At 39.5% G+C, this 22764-nt stretch overlaps 1 protein-coding gene across 3 annotated transcripts in view; it reads right to left on the reverse strand.

Annotated features, from left to right (window-relative positions):
- Positions 1-882: 882 nt before the first annotated feature.
- Csrnp3 (cysteine and serine rich nuclear protein 3) overlaps positions 883-22764 on the reverse strand; it is a 149073-nt gene continuing 127191 nt past the window's right edge. For all 3 annotated transcript variants that reach the window (XM_051184557.1, XM_051184558.1, XM_051184559.1), the window contains exons 3-5: positions 20508-20767; positions 4626-4922; positions 883-1982 (exon numbers count right to left, since the gene is read on the reverse strand). In XM_051184557.1, the coding sequence (XP_051040514.1) occupies positions 930-1982; positions 4626-4922; positions 20508-20767 (1610 nt within the window). In that variant the 3' untranslated portion in view covers positions 883-929. The remainder of the gene's footprint in view (positions 1983-4625; positions 4923-20507; positions 20768-22764) is intronic.

The raw sequence follows: 22764 nt of genomic DNA on the forward strand, positions 1-22764 counted from the left end.
AAACTTGATTTCAAAGCATTCTGAGACCCCCCCACCCCACAGGAGGTACCATGAAGGGGCACTAAAGTGCATTTTGATGGAGGGGGTAGAGTTTAAAGGTGCTGTCTAAGCTGATAAACAAGATGACGCTGTTTTACAAGAAAGGCAATTCCATCTTTCTCAGCAGAGGGAGGGCAGTGAACTGGACCCTCACCAGAGGATTGTCCTAACTCTTAACTTTAGAGAAAAACTGCGTAAGGACCTGCACATATAGACTCATTTGTCCCAAATAGCAAAAATAGGCCTATGTCGTCCTTAAGAAAGTATTTGCAAATCTGCTTAGTCATGATCATAAAAATGTGGGCGGGTTCCAGGTGCAATCCTCCTGGGCATGCTCTGTAGTGCTAGCTAACGCAACTGCAGCTTCAAAGAACATGCTGTTCATTTTCATCAAAGCAGGACTTCTAAACTACCATAAATAAAATACACAAGAAACAGTTCAATCTTTTTCTTACAATAATTACTTTTACAATTAAAAAGTCACCATCATCTTCAGATATATCGAAAATTAGGACTCTAAATCTGATTATTTTCTAGTCTTAGTTAACAATCTTGCACAGGCCCGATAACCTAAAACTTGGAGCTATGATCTGCATAGCTTGGCAGGTTTCACACAGTTTGACAGGTAGGCAACTGTGAGATATGCATTTTTTTTTAATTTAGCATTTTCTATCAAAACAGTTCAAAACCGTTTAAAATCCCCATAGCGACTGCATTTTTATTTGTGCCACGCGACAGTTGGGAAACTAGAAAGAAGGGAAAGAAACACTGTCTGGAAGATTAAGTACAATCCACATTTTCTTGGTCTTCAGGTTAAACCATGAGCCGAGCAAATGCAATACAGTGCCTTAAGTAGAAGACTTGGTCCTGTAATAGAATAATTTAAGCAACTAAACGGGGACTGTTTCCACCACGGGGGATTTGATGCACTCCTCGTGTAATCGGCTCTTTTCTGCAAGGCTCAGAGAATTTTCTGCAGGATGCTCTGAAATGTGGCTGTCGCCATTCAACGTAGAGACAAACCCTTCCTGGGAAGGGCCTTTCAAGTATGAGTGAAATTCCACTTGGGGAAGATTGGATCTGTGTTCAGGATATAAGGTGTTACAGGGCACCCCGCTATCGTTTTCAGAAGTGGGGCAGCAAACAATGACAGAAGGGTTGGCAGCTGGGTAGTGGGAGGCCCCATAGGCCTCTTCTGCTTGTCTGGCATAGTCAACAAACCGTTCTGGGGTCATGGTGTAAGGCACCAGCGACAGGGCACCGTTTTTGACAGTATCTCTTTCAGAATAGTTGTCAGAGATCTGGCTAGGAGGTCCTGGGATGTGGCTATCAATTTGGTAGTACAGAGTTGAAGAGCTAGTGTAAAACGAAGCATTTTTTGTGTGGCTTTCATGAACAGCGGTGCCATCAGAGTAACAAAGAACAGAAGGAAGAGGGACGACTTCAGCATGGCCTCCAAGCCCTTCTACAAAGCTGTCTCCCTTGTCGTCATCCTCATCTTCCTCCTCCTCTTCCTCTTCATCCTCCTCCTCCTCTTCCTCCTCGTCTGATTCACTGGGGGCCAAGCTTTGTGTGCTCGAGTCAGTAACTCCACTGCAGAAACTGCTTCCATCTTCCTCCTCTTCCTCCTCCTCCCCTTGGCAATCCAATTCCTCCTGCAGGTGCAGCACTGTGGCCTGGGGTTCGCTTTCAATCTCAAAATTGTCTGCGATGGAATATTCCACAGAGTGAGCGACGGGGCCCATGGAAGTGCTGTGGGTGCTTATCTCACCATGGCAGCCGTTCAGCGTGGGGATTTGCTGCTCTCGGTTTTTCTCGAGTTCAAGTTTCATTATTGTGTGCAAAAAATGAGTCCGGACACGGATAGGATTAAATTCAATTCTACCTGCTGTGTTACTACAACCTTCTTTAGTGCAGCCACATGGGAAAGACATACGATCCACCTTGGAAGGAAGAGCACAGATTAGCGCCATGGAGCTATTACAGACCAAATAAAATCAAGGACTTTCTAACAACTACTCTGAATTAAGTAATGCACTCAAGTTCTACTTATGTCACAGCCAATGATGAATAAGCTGAAAGTAAGAAATGAGCATGGGAAGTGAAGACTTATGAATGAGCTGTTTTTAAATGTATGTCTCAAAGAGTGCTGCGTTGAGGGTATAAGTAAGAATTTAAATTTCACTGCACCCTCCATAGCGTTCTCATTTTTCTACTCTCTACTTTTCATTCTCCTTTCCCATTTGATTTTGCTCCCGTTTTGCAACCCTGGTTCCCTTCCATTACATTCCAACGCACCTACCCACTTTTTTAAGTCACACACAGACTAGTCTCCTGGGCTCTTTAATCTAATTTCTATGACACCACCTTGATGCTACTATGTTCTTTCATTTACATCTTATGAGGTGGCTGTCATTGCTATAGGTATCTGGGATGACACTACTCAAAGCCACACAGTGTCACACTGTTGCAGTCTCACTACTTTAAAGGGCTATTATGTTGCAGAATAGTTTTACACTTTATAAAGATGTGTTGCTGTGATTGGTGTAATAAAAAAAATGAATGACCAACAGTTAGGCAGGAGAGGCTAGCCAACAGAGAGGCTAGAAGGGACTTCAGGCAAAAGAGAGGAAGAGGAAGAGGAATCTAGGCTGGCAGAATTCTCCAGCAGACTCGAAGCAAGTTGTATGTACTGTATTGAGGAGAGGTAACTGAGCCATATGGCAGAATGTAAACTAAAAGAAAAAATATGGGTTACTTAAGTTATAAGAGCTAGTTGGAAAAAAGGCCTAATAATAGTAAGTCTCTGGGATGATCCAAAGATCATACAACAAGAAAGCTTGCTATATTTGAATGTTGCAGAATATTTATTTACACTATGAATATGTGTCACTGTGATTGGTTTAACAAAGAGCTAAATGGCCAAGAGCTAGGTGAGAGAGAATAGGTGAAATTTTCTGGAAAGAGAGAGGAATACTGGGAAGAAAAAAGGCAGAGATGCCACCTAGACAATGGATAAGTCAGATATATGGTACACAGGAGAAGTAACTGGCCACATGGCAGAAGGTAGGTTAAATTATGAGTTAGTTGGAAAAAAGCCCAAGCTAAGGACAAGCTTTCATAATTTATAGTAAGTCTCTGTAATGTTATTTGTGAGCTGATGGCCCAGAGGAAAGTACAACTACATCCTTGAAACATGGATGCAGGTCCCTTGACTGCTTCCCACTTAGAATAGAAGCCCAACTCAAATGGATTTACCTGGTGCCAATAAATGTAACAGCAGGGAATCAGAAGGCCTACAAGCTAGAGACCAGGCAACTTAGTAAAACCCTTTCTTAAAATAATATAGTTTGCAAATATTAGCTCAGTAGTAGTAGAGTACTTGTGTCCATGAGGTACTATATTCAAAACAGGAAGGAGAGGGGGAATAGAGAGGGCAAATATGTTCTCATCAGGAGAGTGGAAAAGAACTATCCTTTGCTTTCAGCTGCCTACGTGACTTTCTCTTTCTAAATGAATGAAGTTATTCCTGCATAAAGTAAGAACAGGTAACCAATCACAGGGCTCTGGTGAATTCTAGATGGACGGAACCAGAAAATCACCTTGTCCAGGAATTGGTAAACTATTGCTTTTATTTTTAATGAGTTTTAAACTTGAAGTTTTAAAAAGTGTCATCACCAGGTGAGGTTGGTAAGGCCATTTCCCACTATTATTCATATAAAGTCAAATACAGGCTCTGTGGAATGAAATAGACTTTTCACTGTTATGAGATGACTCCCAAATTGCAAAACGTCCTCTCCTTACTTCTGCATATTCCTCCATCTAATCTTGTTGTCACAATAAGACAGCTCCCCTTGTCTTATTAAGCCCTGAGTACACGCTGTTCATTGTAACTTCATTTCATTTTTCACTGAAAGGGTATGAGAACATTTAGGGGTTTGCAGCCATGTCTCAGTACGTTGAAGAGTAAAATCCATCACAAGCAACAGATAAACACAGTGGCAGTGCCCCTCAAAAATGTTTCTAGTTGGATTCTACTGTGGGTTTGACAGCATCTCAACCTGATCAGTGTAGAAATGACACTGGGCACAGTGTTTTCCTGGGATGCCTATTTCAGACAAGGTAAGAATGCAATTTAGTCTTTTGAGGACTGTCTGACTAGGAACTACTCTAGTCCATATCACTAGTGGGGAACTTTATACCCCCCCAGGATGGACCAGAAAAATATGAACTCAAATGGAAAATACAGTGTCCTCTACCAGACTATATGAAAACCAAAAAAAAAAAAAAAAAAAAAGCTAACATAAGCTGATGTTACTGATGTAATGACAGAATCTGGGAGGAAATGCCTTCAATTGCCTCAGTTGCAGTTTGAGCTGCCATTCACAGTATACTCAGTATGTATACGTATTTTTATGAATGCCTATGAATTAGGATTTCTTTCCCCTTGAATCATGTGTCTTTCCTTTACAGTGTTTTCTTCTCCCAGTTTAAAAAAAAATAAACAATATACACAATATGACTGCTTCTTTCTGGGGTGGCATGTGACATCTTTTCTTCAGATGCCCTGAGATCCCAATCCTTACCTGACACTTAATGCCTGCCAGGCTGCAGGTACATGTTTCTGGATCACAGAACACTCTGCAGTCACAGCCGCAGTCCTCCCGAGACAGGCGGATGGCTCTCAGCTCGTGTTTTTCTTCCACGTCGATCTTCTTCACTCCAGAGGCACGAAGTAGGGCTCTCCGTTTCTTTGTGGGCAGGGGTTGCAGGAAGAAGTATTCATCTACTTCTGTGTTGTCTAAATCAATGTCATCATCGGAAATGTCATCCACTGTCAGAGTGCTGGCTTCTTCGGATTCCACTGTGCCATTCTTAGTCATCTAAAAACACAAGGAAGTAAACAAGAATGTCATTTGGGCAGAGTCCAACCATCCCCCCCCCACTTCATTTTGCTGGGGATGAGCTCAGCTGTCATGCACATAGTCTGTGCAACCACAGAAGTCAGAGGGAAAAGAACAGTAATGTCAAAACAATTGGCTTTTTAAATGCTCTGCTCACAGAGGATTGGTCAAATCAACTCTTAACCTCTTAATGTCAGTGACTGCAATTACAGCTTGAGTGGCCATAGTGTGAACAGAGGTTACAGACACTGATGCCCAAAAGCTCATGTTGACATCTCCGATGTCAGAGAAAATATGCCCTGGATCAGAAGTGACCACATCTCAGTGGGAGCCATGACCACCTTACTCAGCAAACATCATGTCCTTGGAATAATATGTCTGTCTTTCGGGACCCAGCAAAAGTGCACATTCAGGACATAGGGGGATTCACTTTGCTGCCAGGATCACAAACATCAGTTATTACCAGAACACTCCAAGAAGGAGGGCTTGATAGACATAATGAGCCAGGTCAGCATGCTCTCAGTAAGACAAGGACATAGATTAGTGCTGGCAAGGACTCATCAGCCTGCATCTGAGACAATAAACCAGATTCTCAAAGGAGTGCATGCAAACCTTTGACCAAAGGCTCACTTTCTGTGGAAAAGCTCTTGTGGTCACTCATTCCTTGCCTACTCATGATAGCTATGCCTATTTATATTTCTTTTCTATATTAATTTTATCTATCATTAAGCCCTGGATATGTATTTCATTTGTTATTATTATTGTTTCCTTCATACAAAACATTTAGAAGTTTTCCTGAATATGACCAAGAGATATTGTGTGTGTGTGTGTGTGTATGTGAGAGAGAGAGTAGTAGTAGTAGTAGTAGTAGTAGTAGTAGTAATAGCTCAGTAATAAAGGCAGAAACTTCATAAGAAATAAATCATGGAATATCTAAATATAGAAGATACTGTTTAATTTACTGCCTTCCTAGTTCATTAATTATGGCTATTGCTATGCCTGGTGATCTTGACAGTTCATCCACTAGACAGACAAAATACTCCAGAGACATCAGACATTATGCTTTCATCTTTATAGACTGAGTTCATATTTAGATAGAAATGTTTACTATTTGATAGCAGCTTTCCATTTTCCAATTCTGAATGTATCGCAGAACAACATTAAAAGTATATTTTTGTCCACCTCTAGAGAAGGTTCCACAGAAGAAAAACCCAGGAATAAGTGCATCCTAAGATACATGAAGGGGCTTTGTGGTGTGTTTTCAAAAGCTAGTTAGTTATGTATTGTATTTTAGAGCTTGAGCCTGTGACCTCTGGAAGGTCTTATTATTGGGCATTGTTTCTTACTAAGATTCATTGTTTTTCTCCCCTTGACATTTGTGTGAAAGTGTCCATAAATAGACATGTTTGTGTAGGGGTGCACATACATGTAGGTGAGGGGTTGATATTTGGATTACCTTACTCTACCTTTCTCCTTAGTTTTTGAGGGATTTTCACTAAACCTGGAATTTCCTATTTCAGTGAGACTGAATGGATAACATGCCCCCAGGATCTGTCCTCAACTTTCCCTGTCTCTGCCTGTTATACACAGCTTTATACATGGGAGCTGGGGATGCAAACTTTGGTCGTCAGGTTTGTGCCACAAGCACTTTCTAACAAAGCCTTCTCCCAAGCCTGACATAATTTCTACATGTACTGGTTAAATTGTGATGGCCAAAACCAAGGTGTAACCTTGGATGTAAGCATTTCTATTAATTCTCACTTACTAACAAGCTGCATTTTTCCATGTATAAAAATCTTATTTTTTCTAAGAAATTCAAATGCATAACCATCTAGCACACTGGATCTTGGCTGAGCTAAGCTTCATGAGAGTCAGAATGCTCCCCACTTCCCTTTCCTGTAACTCAGTCGTGCTGAGATCTCTCTTAGCTGATCCCTGGCTTGCCTGTGTGAGTCTTAGCAAGCTTCTGACTACAGAGTACATGTAAATGGTAATTCCAATATATCTGCCCCATGGCATCTTCATATTCCCTGTACTCACCCTCTGTCTCTCTCTCTTTCTCTCTCTCTCTCTCTGTGTAGTACTGTAATGCTACTTTGCATAGTTAGATACAAGATGATTGTCACAAGAAAATCTATAGCTTTATAGCTTAGAGAACTAGAATCAGATCTTGAAAGCAGAAGCTTGCTATCTATCATAAAATACATGAAATCTTAAACATCAGGATAAAGTGAGGCCAGGCAAGGAAGGCCTGTAATCTCAACACTGTAAACTGAAGCAAAAAAAAAGTGTGGGTTTGAAGTTAATCTGGGCTATGGCTGTGTAGTAAAACTTTTCCCACCAAAAAAGGAACAAAAAGAAAAAAGGATTTGAAAGCACACAAAAGTATAGCAAGACTGTGAGGATATCATAACCAACTGGTACCTAACAATTAAGAAAAATAATTTATATTTCCATATGTCTGGCTGAAGATTCAATTTACTCTGAATATAAATGTCCTCAGGAATACATTCTGGGTCTTGTATAATTTATATCCTTCAGTTACAATAAATAATTTCATTTCAAAATAAAAGTTTAATTAAGAATCAAAATTCTTTTCCACATAGCTACACACTGTTTATACTCTTGTTCAAGAGCTGTAATCAATTGTTTTTAAATCTCCCACAACATTGAGGTGGTCTTAGTTAGCTCCCCAACTCTTCATGGTCATTTCTAATGAAGACTGGGGACAATCCAACTGAGCTTGGACAATTGGCCCAATTTCTGGTTTTTATGTTGCTTCTATTAAGTGCTTTCCCCCTCTCAAGTCAGAAAGCACTATAAGAGAAGAAGAGCTTATTTGGGCTTAGTATCTGGTAGTGCACAGTCTACCATGACAAGGAGCTCGGTAGCAGGGATGTGAGAGAGCTTTTCACTGCTGTGAATACAGGGACACAGAAAGCAGGTAGCTTGCCTTACCTCTTCTCTTTCTATTAATCCCATGAGATAGTGGGTGATGGGAGATGTCATTCTGCAAATATGTTTACCTTATTGGTTAATGAATAAAGCACTCTTGACCAATAGCAAAGCAAGATAGGCGGGACTAGGAGACTAGAAGAGAGAGGAAGGAGTAAGGAGGAGAGTCAGCGTGGAGAGACTGGAGAGAGCAGAACGCTGACCCCTCTCTCCAGTAAGATGAGACCACGAGGAAATACTTAGAATAGTAGAAATGGCTTAATATTTAGACAGAGATAGCCAATAAGTAACAGGCTAACAACTTTATATCTAATACAGCGTCTCTCTGTGTTATTTGGGGCTGGCGTGGTGGTGAGACCAGGCGGGCCAGCAGGGAAAAACATACTCATAACAAGTGGGCCTTCTATCCTCAGATAACCCTTTCTGAAAACACTGACCCAGATATATCTCCTGGGTAATTCTAAATCCAGTAAAACTGACAACGGAGATCAATTATCATGGTTGCCTTTGGGACATATTCCCTACCAGGCCCTTTAACTGCAGTTTGTGCGTTCACACATACACACACACACACACACACACACACACACACACACACACACACGTATGTATGTGGTATGTATGTGTAAGACAAGGTTTAAACCGCCTAGTTTAAATGCTTTTAAGATCTGAGTGCTACACTTGCTGCTTTCAAATGTACCTCCTCCACTGAGAACAATACAAGAACAAGCCAAGAATCTCCCTCCTTTTTCCCTTCACCCATTTATTTTGTTCTCAAGATCTGGTACAAAGAAGTTCCAGACTTGCCTCTTCTGCTCTTGCTGAGACACTTATTTCATGGCCATCTTCATTGGTAAGACCATTCAGGTTCAACGGAACTGCTCTCCTATGACCTGAGTGTCACTTTTAAGTGTTTTCCCTACTTCAGAACAGAATCACTTACTTGTCTTTAAAGGGAGGCTTGTTATTTTATTCATCAATGAGTCTCAGATTTCTTGTGACCTCTCCAGTGTTAGACTGATAGGAGACACTTCCCATTTCAGTATTCTTTGCCTACATCTCATAGACAGAAAGGTTCTAGTGGTACCTGGTACAATTCTGAGAGAAGCTAATATGCTCGTTTGTTGACTGAATGATTTTGACTTAGAGCAGTTAAATTGAAAGTACTTGTTAATGGATATATTAACAAATAAAAAATAATGTTGTAGACACATAGCATACATAATAACAGGTACTTTCAAATATACACTCACTTTTGATGTGTTTCAAAGCCACATAAAGCCTTCAGAATTGGAGTAACTCTTTGCCAACTACATATTTGGCCAAGCATTCATATATACAACATAAAAATTAACCATTCTCAATTAAAGTCAGTCATTCAACAAGTGGGCACATTAACTGGTTAGTTCTCAAAAGAAAAAATAGAAATAGTCGATAATTACAAGAAAAAAATCAACATTCCTAGCAATAGGAAAATGCAAATTAAAACTACATTAATATTCCATTTCACCCTGGGTTATAATCTATATAATTAAGAAAACAAATGACAGCAAACTCCAAGGAAAATGTCTAGAAAAATGACCATTTACTCTGATGGTAGAAATGTAAACCACCACCCATCCTTCTAGCATCTCTATATGACAACAGAAGAGGGACTTTTTGGAGAAATGCAGGACAACAGAAAGGGCAATGATGAGAGGCATACAAAAAAAGCTTGATGATATACATGTACGAAAATGTTATAATGAAACCCATTATATTTTACAATAACTGAAAAAAACTCATTTAAAAAGGAAAAAAGCCAGGTGAGTTGGTGCATGCCTATAATTCCAGTATCTGGGAAGTAAAGGCAAGGGATTATAGATTTGAGGTCACCCTCAGATACATATTTAAAAAAAAAACTGTTTGAAAAACCAAGGGGTAGAAATGTACCTCAATGACAGTATTTATTTGACTAGGAACACACACACACCAAAAAAAAAAAAAAAAAAAAAAAAAAAAAAAAGCACTATCAAGAATCTTGGCTTTTGGCTTTTAATTCTCTGGTTTACATGTGAAAGAAGGAGAAATTAGAAGTGGAGGTGAAGAGAAGTAGGAGAAACAGGTATGATGCAATAACAGCAAGTTGTATAATCTGTGTATCAGAAGCTTATGTGAGCATTTTACCTGCATTGGTGCATTCAGCATCACAAAACCTCAGAGGGTACATATTATCACTATCTGTTTACCCTATGGAGAAAACTGAGGAATGACAAAATACACTAAGTCATGATCCTAAATATCTAATTACATACAGCTTGTATTGCTCGCAGCCATGGCAAACAGATACACATTTTACATAATTAATAATTTCAGGATGAGTGTGCTAGCACATAACCCAACCACAATGGACTGGAATAAACAGACAATGAATCTAAATATTTTTAACTCCATTTAGAAGGACTCCTGAGCTAGGGTTAACACAACACTCGAGAACGCACAGTAGACACACATAGGAGAGGGGCTGGCACAGCTGTGAAAAGGGAAAATTGTCAGAGGTTTACACAATGATTTAACAGCGGAAGGTGCCTTGGCAGGTGGGAGACAAGGGGTGCCACAAAGTCACACCATACAGCAGGGCTCATGTTAGAGGTTTATTAGGGAGGTGGAAGGGTGTAGAGGCTGCCCCTGAGCTGCAGCAAAGGAAGAGAGAAGGCACTTGCTTTTTATAAGGGGGTATAGTGCCTGCGCATAAGGAGAGTGAGCAACTCATAGGTAGTCACAGTGTCACAGCTTGGCTGTTATTGCTGGCATGTCCTGCTATCATTTCTCGATCCTCAGGCAAGCTGGTGTGATGCCTGAATACCAACATGAGGGAAATTGGACCAGCAATCAAACCCACATAGTGGATGCAGAAACTCCACTCACTGAGCAATAGTGGTGTCAAAAGTCTGATTAAGAATAGAACATGGTGCATTCATTAACCTGTATATGCTATCCAGATGATTGGAATTGAGGAATGGCTCCCATTTGTGGTCTGTAAGCAACAAAAACTTGGAAATAAATGCCAGTGTTCAAACAGAAGCTTCTCTCTTTTCTCCTGCCTTAGCTGATGAGTAATTTATTTGTGACCTGGTACCATTGTTTTGATCTTGTATTTTTCATCTATTTCTATGCATTCATGTACTTCATACTACTTGAACTCTAAAATGTAGTCCTGAATTACATCACTGACAACTCTAAACATGGGACTTTACTCAAGCAAATGTGTTCAGACTCACTCTGGAAATAAAAGCACTACAACTGGCCTTAGAATGACAGAATCCAAGCCTTTCAGTTTCACAAATTTGAACCCACTGATTGGCACTAGTAAGCCAGTTCAGCAGACAGTTTGCACATCTGGACACACCAGAGACAGGTGACACAGAAGTGTGAAAATCAGAGGGTGATTTTTGTATTTGAGTCAAACACAGTATGCCCAAGGAAAAACTGACATTCAACTTCCTCTTCTTCCATTTTAATTGCTGACTTAACTTTTGTTTCTCCAGAACTTACTTTATTTTTACTTTTGCTATTGATAGTTTCATATTGATTATTTGAAATTATTGATAATTCCATGCACATAATAGAGTTTGAACAAACTATCACCATTATCTGTAACACAGAAAATAAAAGGCCCAGAGAGTAATGTTGGGGTTCAAACTTCAAGCTGAAGATCAGAAAGGCTAAGTAGCAGGCCACTAGCTCTTGGAGAATCCTGAGACTTCACTGTTTGCCTATCCTCATTGTGGCTGGAGAAATGAATGCCTGATACTGACTATTGAAGACCGTGCTCCTATCTTTTATACCCCTCTAGTGCTGCGATTAAAGGCCTTGTGTAATCCCAGGTGCTGAGATCATCTTTGTGTGAGCTGTTTCTCTTTAGGACTAGATTAGTCTTGTGTAGGTCTGGGTGGCCTTGAACTCAGAGATCTGTCTACCTCTTAATCTTGAGTCCTAGAATTAAAGGTTTGTACCACCACCTCCTAGCTTCTTGATGTTAGGATTAAAGGTGTGTATCACTACTGCCTGACTTTTATAGCTTGAGACTGACTTGGCTTTCTGAATCCTCAGGCAAGCGTTAATAAATCATAAATAATATATCATCACAATTCTCACCTTTCCAATTCCTTTTCTATCTCACTGCTACTGCCCCTCCCAACTTCTTGTAATCTTGCTGTATTTTTCTTTTAAAACCGGTAAGTCTATTTAGTGCTGCTTGTACATGCATGGGTATAGGACGCTGGGCAGCTTTCAACTTTATTTTACCTCATTCCAAAAGCAGATACATTTTACTGTCATTACATTTTATGATCCAGGCAGTGTGATGCAGATAAATGAATGCAAATGAAAGAAAAAATATAAGGTAAGAGAAAAATCATTATATCATACTACAAGTCAATTAATTACTCACAATTTTAAGGTAGTCAAAGCAGGAGAAAAAGTTTCACTTTTAATTGTGATTTATTTCCATTCTATTTCACTGTTTAGAACCAAGAAATGGATTGAGTCCATGATTCCAATAATCTGGATAATATGTAGGTTAATGGATGCATTGTGTTGTAGGAAATATAAGGTTAAAATTATTGGTGTCAGTAAGTACACTGAAAAACTAATTCAATACAAAATGGTTATGATGAGGAAAAAATGATGAAAATATTGATGAACTCAAATGTTAAAACAAAAGTGAAAATAAGATCACTTAAATAAAGCACTTAAATGGTTTTCCTAGTAACAAAATGTTCTGGTCCTTACAAAATTACTAACACATATAAAGATTAAAGTGGGACTATGATGTGCCCTCCAGCACAATTAAGATGCTGCTTCTGAGAACAAGCTGAGTTATTGCATGTTCAGGACCAATCAGTGAATTCCACAATTATCCCACTTCATGGGACAACAAAAGCATTTATCTTATACTTGGGAAGACTGGTACTTGTAAAAGGTAGTCCAAGTCTAACTGAATGAATGATGTAACTCATAATCAAACTCTGGGTTTATTCTTCCCCAAAGTCTTTCTATATAGTCAAGACTAGTTTAGAGTGAAAACCTTTAATGGTAGAAAATGTTTATAGAAGAATTTGCAAAAACAAAAACAAAACAAAACAACAACAGAAAAAAACAAGCAAACATGAAATCACTGGAAAACAGCTATGATCTAAAGGTTGACCTCAGTACAAGAGTGGGCCAGGAAACAAAGAATAGTTCATGCTTCCTTTAGATTAGCTCCTTCAGAAATACAGGCTATGAATCAGACACAGAGAACATAGAATACTGAAGAAAACAGAGCATATGGGGGGTGTCTCCAGTCAATGACATGTAGAGGTAGCCTTTCTGATGGGGATGCTATTAGGAGAAACAGGCCAAAGCTGAGTGACCTAATGTGTGAGTCTTGATTTTCTCAGCTTAGTCATTTATTCTGGGTTTCATCTAACCAGTGTCGTTTGTTCCCTGGTTGATGCCATATGTGTTTCCATTTACTGGTTGATGTCACATATATTTCTCCTATCATACTGTGTACACACTGTGGGAAAAGCTTCTGTTTTAATCTCTATTCTACTCCTAGCACCTTGATAATGCTATATCTTAAATTGGTTAATAAATTGATTTTAATAAATGAATAGATTTTCTTAATCACTAGGTTACACTACTAGTTTCTATTGTAGGTATGGGACTTTGGTTCTGCCATCTAAGGACCTCCAAGTCAGCAGGGGAAAAGAATGTAATAAACATGACACAGCATAATAAATGCACTAAAACATACATGCACATTGTAGAAGTAAAAGGGGGAAGAAAGAACAGCACAAGGAAGGTGAGGTATCAAGACATAAAGCAGAATTATTAGCTTGCATTTTTGACTTCACAGTGTCTTAGAAGAAAGTGAACCTCAAGCCAGAAATGGGAGAACAGACATTCCAGGAAAGATTTACAGCAAATATGAGGAAGCGATGCAGTGGAAGAGTGCTCAGGGACTCCACGTGAGAATTCCCAGGCTTGGCAGTAATGAAAGAGCCTAAGTTATGATCACTCATTCTAACATCTGGGAGGAGTCGGGGGGGGGGGAAAGAAATTAAATGATGATCAAAATGGGAATGAATTGTTTTTTTTAAAATGCTAATTCGGGAAAGCAATATTCTAAAAAGAATGATTTAAACAGATGGTCTCAGCAAAGAGGAGAAATGAGAGCATTGAATAGGAAACTACTGATGGGTTTCATGAGAGAGAAAGCTGACCGTTTTTCAAATGAACTTTGTGAAATCTCAGTACAGAACAGCTAAAAGCAAGGCGCACAGAGGACTAGGCTCTCTGCTCAGTTGCTCTCTGTCCCCACAACCCACACATCACAGTTGGAAAGCCCAGTGTTATTGTCTTGTATTGTTCTTGTATAACCCTAAGAACTCACTTTGAGGCTCTGAGAAGGTTCCATGTACACTCTTCACATGAAGTAATAGTATCTAGTGAGTGTGGCTGGATAGTGAAAATGACTCTGGAAACAGTGACTCTGCTTCTGTTGCAAATGTCAGTGTATCCACCAGTGACAGTGGCTCTTACTGGAAAGGATCCCTGGCAGGAATCATAATCATAGTGGGGCGATGCAGGAGCCACACCCCCATTTCTCCTAAGGATCACTGCTTCGATGGAACTTCCCAAACTTAGCTCTGCCTTGTAAAACACAATTTTCAAATCAAAACCTGGATAAGGGCAAGATTGTTTGTTAGAATACAACCAAACCTTACCAACCCCTTTGTGTCTAGCATTAAAAAGAGCTCTATACCTGGAGATACTAAGAATATTTTCACTTTTTATTTATATCATGATGCATGTTTGGCTTAAAAGAATTGAGGTTTGCTGGCTTGCTTAGCCCTCCTTCTACTTTCTTTTTTGTTCTACCTACTTAATATGAACAAAGTGATCAAGAGCCCCAAAGCTATTGTAATCTTCATTTGCATATATGGAAAGAGCACATGAGAGTTGAAAGTAGACAGTGCAACACATTCCTCTACACTGGGCAGATCTGCACACTGGTACATCTGTTGTTTGTGTGATAGTAAACAGGATTGTATGGGGATGGGGAACCCAGGGCATTAAGGTCCCTGCCCCATAGACACAGTGGGAGGAACTGGGGATATTTAACACTACAGAACAGAAATACATAGAAATCATAAACTGTGTTTAGATATGTGCATCCCTCCAGGCACTGCTTTTAAACATGCAGAATTCAGAAAATAAATACATTTTATGTTCCACAGTGTACATTTGCGGTGAAAGGCATGGGATTTGGTTGCTGGTTTCTCTGTGGAAAAAGGAACTTCCTCGTTAAAGACGCAAGGCTAAAACACACTATTTTAACAAGATAATGAACTGTGGATAACCAGAGATGGATAATTCAAGCTGGCATGACAAGACATGTATTGAATGAAAGAATTCCTAGTTGTGTGCTCAGGGTTAAGAAGGATGACCCAGTTTATAAGGTCTTTGGCAAATTGAAGAAAAACTTTCATAATGCTTTGATATCTATTCAATTTTATAGTTCTTCAATTTATTAGCTATCAACTTCAGGTGGCAAATTAAAACCTACTTCATCACTTCAGCCAGAGCTTATGCAACATAATGAGGCCTTACAACTCAGTAAGTAAGTCATCTGAAATCATAAGAAGTCTTTGGAATCCATATCACCACAAAAGTCACCAGAAAGAATAATGTTAAAGTCTAAAATGTATCTTTTCTAAAACTCAACCTTCCTTCTAGCTTAGATCAACATTGTCTCTTCCAGTGGCAAATAATAAGCCAGGATGCATTCAGCAGTGTGCTGGTAAACACTTAAGCAGTCAACACTGTGAAGACATTGTTGTTTGTGGTTAACAAGTTCCGAGGTACAATGGGAGAGAACGAAAATACAATTCATTCTAGTAAGTGACATCACTGTGTGTACCCCAAATTAAATCATGAGAATGCATGCAGTATTTTTCCCAGATTAAAAAACTAACATTATTTTCACAGGAAGAACATAAAGATTTGATTGCATATGCTTGATTGTTCCCTGTCAAGTAAAATACTGCAATATTTTGAAAGAGCATATTCTTAAGTACATTATCATACACAGGGTAGAAACCTACCCTGTCAGTTTCCATCACTTTGCTTAGGTATATTTTCTCTGTACTTGTCAAAATAGGTTGTGTAAGTGTGATTAGACAGAGAAAGTACTTGGCATAGTAACGTTTTCCATTTGGTACTAAAGCTTGCCTCTGTTTAAGATGCATTATAAATGCTTTCCTACCTCATGTGTTCTGACGCAATCTCCACAGAGTGTAACAGTGAAGTTCTGAACAGTAATTAGCTTTCAGCCACACCATAACTAACGCTAAAGCCATGTCTAAAAACAAACTGCACTATAAGAAAGAACATTAGAGCCACATCTAAAAAATGTTGAAACTGTGGGTTGGTGAAATAATTCACCAGCCCTTCCAAGTGACTAATCCAACCTATTTCTAAGGACATCTGAATTCTTTATCTGGATAAGCAATCCCAAGACTTTGGGAGAGACACAGAGAGCTGAGCTGGAGGTGAAGTGGAAAACATTGTGTGGGTAAGACACTAAATGATTACAGTACTTACTACTCTGAGATTTTGAGTGAAAAAGATTTAGATGGACATTGTTTTTGAGGATTCATCATTAGAATCTGGCCACTGTCTTTGCTTTAAATTTGGAAAGAGGAGTCAATAACCAAGCATGACTCATGAGCACACAATGAAGAAACTGAGAAGGATGGGTAACCCAGCAGAGCAGCTCCAGAAGAATGGAGCTTTGATCCCAAGAAGTAAAGGAAGAATGGTTTGATTGTAGAAACACTGGCAAGGAGAGGGAGGTCACATATATACAAGCTACACTCAGTTTCTCAGAACAATGTGGTAGGGTCCTCTAGGACAAAAACAGAGACAACTAGGACACCAACCCTCGGTGGAAAATACAAACAGTTGCTGAATGCATTTCCAAGAAACAAGAGAGATAGGAATAAAGGCCAATGCAATTGTTCAATAGTGTGCTATGGATTATTAAATCTAAGCACTTAATTTGCAAAGGAGTATAGTATTACGATGACTGCATTGATTACCATGAAGTGTGTAACATCTGAATGGGCTTAACAGAAAAAGGAAAACTGTACTCTGTAATTTAGAAACCCTAAAGCTACTCATTTCTTCTAGGAATACACATTTTATTCAATTAGTTTCTTCCATTGCCTATTTATAGTCAATGTGTGGAACATCCATGGTGCCAACAAAAACGGTACACTTGAAATGCTCCAATAAAATTGGATTTGTTCTACAAATCTAAGTATCAACATCTATGTAATTTCTTGATATCTGTATAACATAACTCAGGAAATGAAATATCAAATTAAAAGCAAAAACCTAAATTTCTATTCTTGATTTATTTCCAGTATATTTATTATAGGGAAACTTCTAGATGCACGTATAAATAGCTCCTCTATTTGGAGCTCAGCAGACACCCTGGGGAATTCAGAGGCATTGTGTGTGAGGACTTTATCATCGCTGGATCAGGCCATTATCTTTTCAAATAAGGAAACTGAAAGCCTAGTGAGTTACTGTGACTCCAACATGAGGGTTTGGGAAAGGTTCAGTGTGTCAGATGCTGCTTCTGTCATTACTCCAGAGGGAGTTTACTGACACTCCCAGAATACCATCTCAGGAAAAATCCATTTGAACTAAGTGTCTCTCTCTCTTCCTCTCCCTCCCCCACCCCTGCCTCAACAAGGCTTTATTAATAGCCCTACTCCATTTGGAGCTGAAAATCCTGCTTCTGCCTCTAGAGTGCTAAGAACACAGGTGTGTGTCACAATGCCCAGCAGCAAAGCTTATCATTAAGAATCCTTTCTTTCCTCTTTGGACCGCCCTTCTGTAGCAAGGCTTCTCTATTGTTCCAGCCCAAAGCCATGGAAACAGTTTTGCCACATTTCCTTCACAGAGGAATTTATACTTGGGAACAAATGTGTTAAAAGAAAAATCCCTATGATCAGTAAAAATTTTGGCACAATTATCATTTTGTGCTAGTTAATTTGGGGATAATCAGCCTTAGACAAGTATAGTTCATGATACTTAAAAAAAACATGAAAATTAATGCTAGAAGAACTGCAGTGAAAACACATAGGCTTTCCATCTTATATATTTTAGAACACCGGCCCACACTGCTGTGAGGTTTTAGTTTCATGTAACTGAGTTTCTGAGTACAAATGTACTAAGTCTAGAGAGGCTAAGCTCAGATCATTTCAGAACCCCCTGTTAGCTTCATGGTCATTTGGAACAGGTGGCTATAACCAAAGGAAAGGCTATATGTTTTTACATAAGAATGAAATTGTAGGACACCTACCAGCATGACACTGGCTCGCTTGTCTGCTTGTCCACACCTACCCCTAAGCACAATTTTATTAATGAGTCATCAACAGTGCTCTTGTCGTTTCTTCTTTTCTTGTTCTATTTGTTAGAAAAGCACTGGGAAGGAGGCATAAAAATTACAGTATCAAAGTGGCTCACTGCCTCATGTGGGGAAGGCTGCTGTGGCTTGCAGTTCCTTCAGAGAATCCTGTGCCCAGCCACCACTGTAATTCTTCCTGTTCTCAGAGGGTTTACAGTCACTCAGCTGCACACACCACCACACCTTGGAAAAGGGCAGAGTATCCTTCCTACTTCCTCTATGGGTTAATCAATTAATTTAATAATAAAAAGGACCAAAGCAATATCAACTATCAACTAATTTCCTACTTGGTGAGGGTTTTTTGTTTTGTTTTGTTTTGTTTTGTTTTGTTGTTGTTGTTGTTGTTTTCCTGACTATGCGATCCTTTTATCTCAGCTATGTTCTGATGATTTTATCCCGTTGGGTCTTCATGAGGATTCATTCAATCATACATATAAAATGCTTAGCAAATAAAAATCACCTTGTGATTGGTAGCCATATCATTGATTTACTAATATTTGAACTTGGAGACTGATGTCATCTCTGGGGAGGCAGTAGAGTTGGTTTACAGAGAAAGGCTGGAGTTCAGAAGTCAAGTTAATAATCATTGTCAAATTAAGTACATGAAAATCAATCAGAGACAAAACAACCAGAGCAAGGACTTTGCAGTGAAACTTGCCAAAAATATTGGCAAAAGGAATGTAAGACATCCTGGAGCCTGGCTTCTGTCAAGCTCAGTTTAACTTACTGTCTTTGCATGCAATTGAGAGCAGGCATATAAACAGTAAAATACAGAAGAGATTGTGAGGCAGATGTATCCATATCTTGAGGCATATGCCACACCTTTGCTAATTGATTTCTTAAAGGTAAAGGTGTCAAAGATTCTTATAGTGCTTCAGGAACTAATGAGGTTAGTAGGTAGGTTAATGGGACTGCTCCCAAAATATTTTCTTTGTCATTAGATATCAGGGGGACAATGATTTTACACATTAACAGGTTCACTCAAGGCATTTTCTGCATTTTATTTTTCTCCAAGCTAGATGTTGTCTCCACATTTCTTGACACCATAGACATCCTTCAACTCCGACATTGGAAGAAGACCTTGCTGTCTAGCCTCATCACCACATGTAACTTTTTTTGCCTTTCTATGTCATAGCAAGCCAGCAATAGTGTGCCATCTACAGCCATTCATCAGCAAGCCAGTTCTCCATGGTTTCTGAGTCTCCCGCTGTCCTTGAAAATCCAGCTCACCACCCAGTGCTACTACCAATCACACCTCCTAAGGTCCTCCTCTCCAGCACATTCCTTTTTCTCCCCTTTATGTTCGGTCCAATTTACCCTATTCTCACCTCTCTCTTGGCCAGCTTTGATAGTTCCCTCACTGGTCTGACTGGATACCCCTTCGCTCTTACCATGGCCTTCTTCACCCTCAAACTATTACCACATAATTATGTGACCACACTATTACAATTTAGACTCATGCTTAAGACTCATGGTAACTTTTGCTTTCCTGAAGATGAAGAGACACAGACACTTTAATGTGGTTCCACAGCCTCCTTCATGTAACTCACCTGCCTCCGGTCCAGCAAACACACCTTGCCACCCTCTGTGCCTAGTCTCTACCTCAGATCTTCCTTTCCCCTCTTTCAGTTGCATTCCTTCACTTCTTGGCACATCTGTTTGCTGTCAAAGACTTTCCTAACACTTGACAACCTTCTTCCATAGCCCTGAATAAAAATTTAATTCAATTTCCTTTGCCCACTTGATTGATATTTTCCCCTCCTACTAAAATTCAAGTTCCCTGAATAGGAAACTATGTTTAGTTTCCTGCTTAGCTCCGGTCCAAGAACACTCATAAAGGTATATTTGATGTAGCGATCAGACATATCCAGTAGTAAATATTTGTGGGAGGGAGAATAAATAATGTCAGATAAGTGTCCCATGAATAGAGTATACTTAGTGCTTTAAGAAAAGAAAGAGACTAGAAACAAACAAACAAACAAAAGACTTCATGGTTAGCTTGCTTGCCATGTAAAATATTCTGCTCCATGAATAAAAAATGGTTAGCTCAGATACTGCAAGAATACAAGATTTTGCAAAAAAGCGAACTGATGTGTCACCTTTAGCTTTAGAGAGTTGAGCTTCTCCTCCCTGAGGTGTTCCCTCAGCATCTCCCGGTGCAGCCGTTCCTGCTCCCTTGCAAACTCGCCCAGGGTGTACTGGCGCACGCTGTTGTGACGGCTGGACATGCCCAGAGTGCTGCCCCCCTGGCTGGGCACGCTGGTGAAGCCCTGCCTCCTGGTGAAGTAGTACACCGTGACACAGCTGAAGTGGACATTCTTTGTCCTCAGCCGTTTCTCCCTTTTGAGGATGGAGGAAGCTGAAAGAGAAAGAAGCCGGTCAGTGCAGCCCACAGCAGCTCCCCCCCCAAACAAGACCAAGAAAACTCCCTGGACCCGGAGTCCATTGACAATCAGAATGTGTGGAGCCTTGCCGGCTTGAAAATTACTGAGTCCCGGAGCTGGCAAACAGGCCTTTTCATTTCCTTTCTTAACATTTTTTTTCCTTTTTCTTTTTCTAGGCATAATAGAGTAGATTTTAAACGTTTCTATAATGGCCGTTGAAGCAAACTTCTGGAGAGCTGCCAATTATTTTTGGAATTCGCAGCAGATTTTAATTCCTCATTTCCTTGAATCTCTCGAGCTTTGGTTTTCAGGATTTCACACAGGCAATACTATAACATGATCAGAAAAGTCACAACATGTAACCCTCCATACCTTGGGTATCATTTTTAAGAATGTGCTTTGCCTTAAAAAACAAAACAAAAATACCAGACCATCAATTCTATATGGAGAGATACCTTGGTTAGCCTAGACACAGGGGTGTGGGGGTGAAGAGGTGCCTTGGTCCTGCCTAACAAGATGATGGACAGACTTAGTAGATTTCCTAGGGGACAGCTTACCCTCTCCGAAGAGCAGATGGGAGGTGGGTGGGGAGATTGAGGGGAGTGGAAGGAGAGGAGAGAGGGGGAACTGGGATTGAAATGTAAAAAATAAATTAATAAAAAATTAAAAAACCCATCAAACAAATGAAAGGCATAAGTTCTAATATTTTATTGAACAGAAAGGTGGTTATAGGGCACAAAAAGTTATTTAATATTTTATAAAGAATAAGAATAAAGACACTGAAGGGTTCCAAAACAAATAAATGGCAAATGCTTATGGAAATGCTATTTATACTCAATGGAAAATTGCATACTATATAGGTATATGTATTGAAAGAACTAGTTGTGACTGTGGATATGTATAATTGCCACATGCCAATAGAGATGTATTGCTCGTAACACTGAAAAGACAAAATAACCCACAGTATCAAAAATTCATGAAAAACAGCTTATTGGCACTACTTAGATATTTTAACAACTTAAATCTAACATAGCTTCTATTAGGTAAAATACAATCTTCCCTTTAAATAATATTATAGACAACACTATTATCATACAAATATTGATATAACTAAACATTCCACAGGACTGCTATCTCTTCTTTTTTTTTTTTTTTTTAATGTAATAAAATCCGCATGCTGTCATCTACAACAGGGATGTTACACCATGGAATTGCCAAATCAAATTAATTAAGATATACACATTCTTGCATATTTTTATGTGTTGATGATTAGAACCATTCTTATCAGTTGTGGGGACAGAAGAATGGACTGAGCAATGAGGAACTTGTGTACTCACTAAGATTGAGCAAAAGAGAGTCATATGTTATCAACAGGACCTCCAAAGCTGGACCACCAGATGGGCTATGTGACAGAATCCTTTTATTCCATGGTAGAACAACCCAGACTTAGGAAGCTCAAGTGACTTTTGTAGTGAGATAGTTCTGTGGCACTGACCACGCCCATTGGGGGGTGGAGCCATGGGCGGAGTGACCTGTGGAAGGAGGTCGGAGGGGGCCAGGAAAGGCGCTCTCTTTCTGGCGTGACTCGGACAGGAGAGGATCGGGTTGAATTTCCTGGTGTTCATCTGTCTAGGTTGTAAGTTATTTCTCCCTGAATAAACATCTATTCGGGCTATTTGTTTATCCTGATCCTTATTTAACCGCGTTAGACTTTGTTTAATATAGCTAATGTTCAAAGTAAACTTAAACCTAAAACACCAAAATTTTATGTCATATGATAAGTTGGTTTATGACTTGGAAAGGAATGCATCCAGACTGTTAGGGGTCTGATATCCATGTCCTTCCCACACAGACAAGTTGAAGTCCTTTAGAATACAATCCTTTTGGAAAAAGGATCCTTATACATACAGTCAGATGAAAATGAAACCATCAGTCACAATAATCCAATCAGACAGGTGTGTAGTGATATCTT

Source organism: Phodopus roborovskii, unplaced genomic scaffold (genome assembly GCF_943737965.1).
Source record: "Phodopus roborovskii unplaced genomic scaffold, PHOROB, whole genome shotgun sequence".
In the NCBI taxonomy this organism is placed as follows: Eukaryota; Metazoa; Chordata; class Mammalia; order Rodentia; family Cricetidae; genus Phodopus; species Phodopus roborovskii.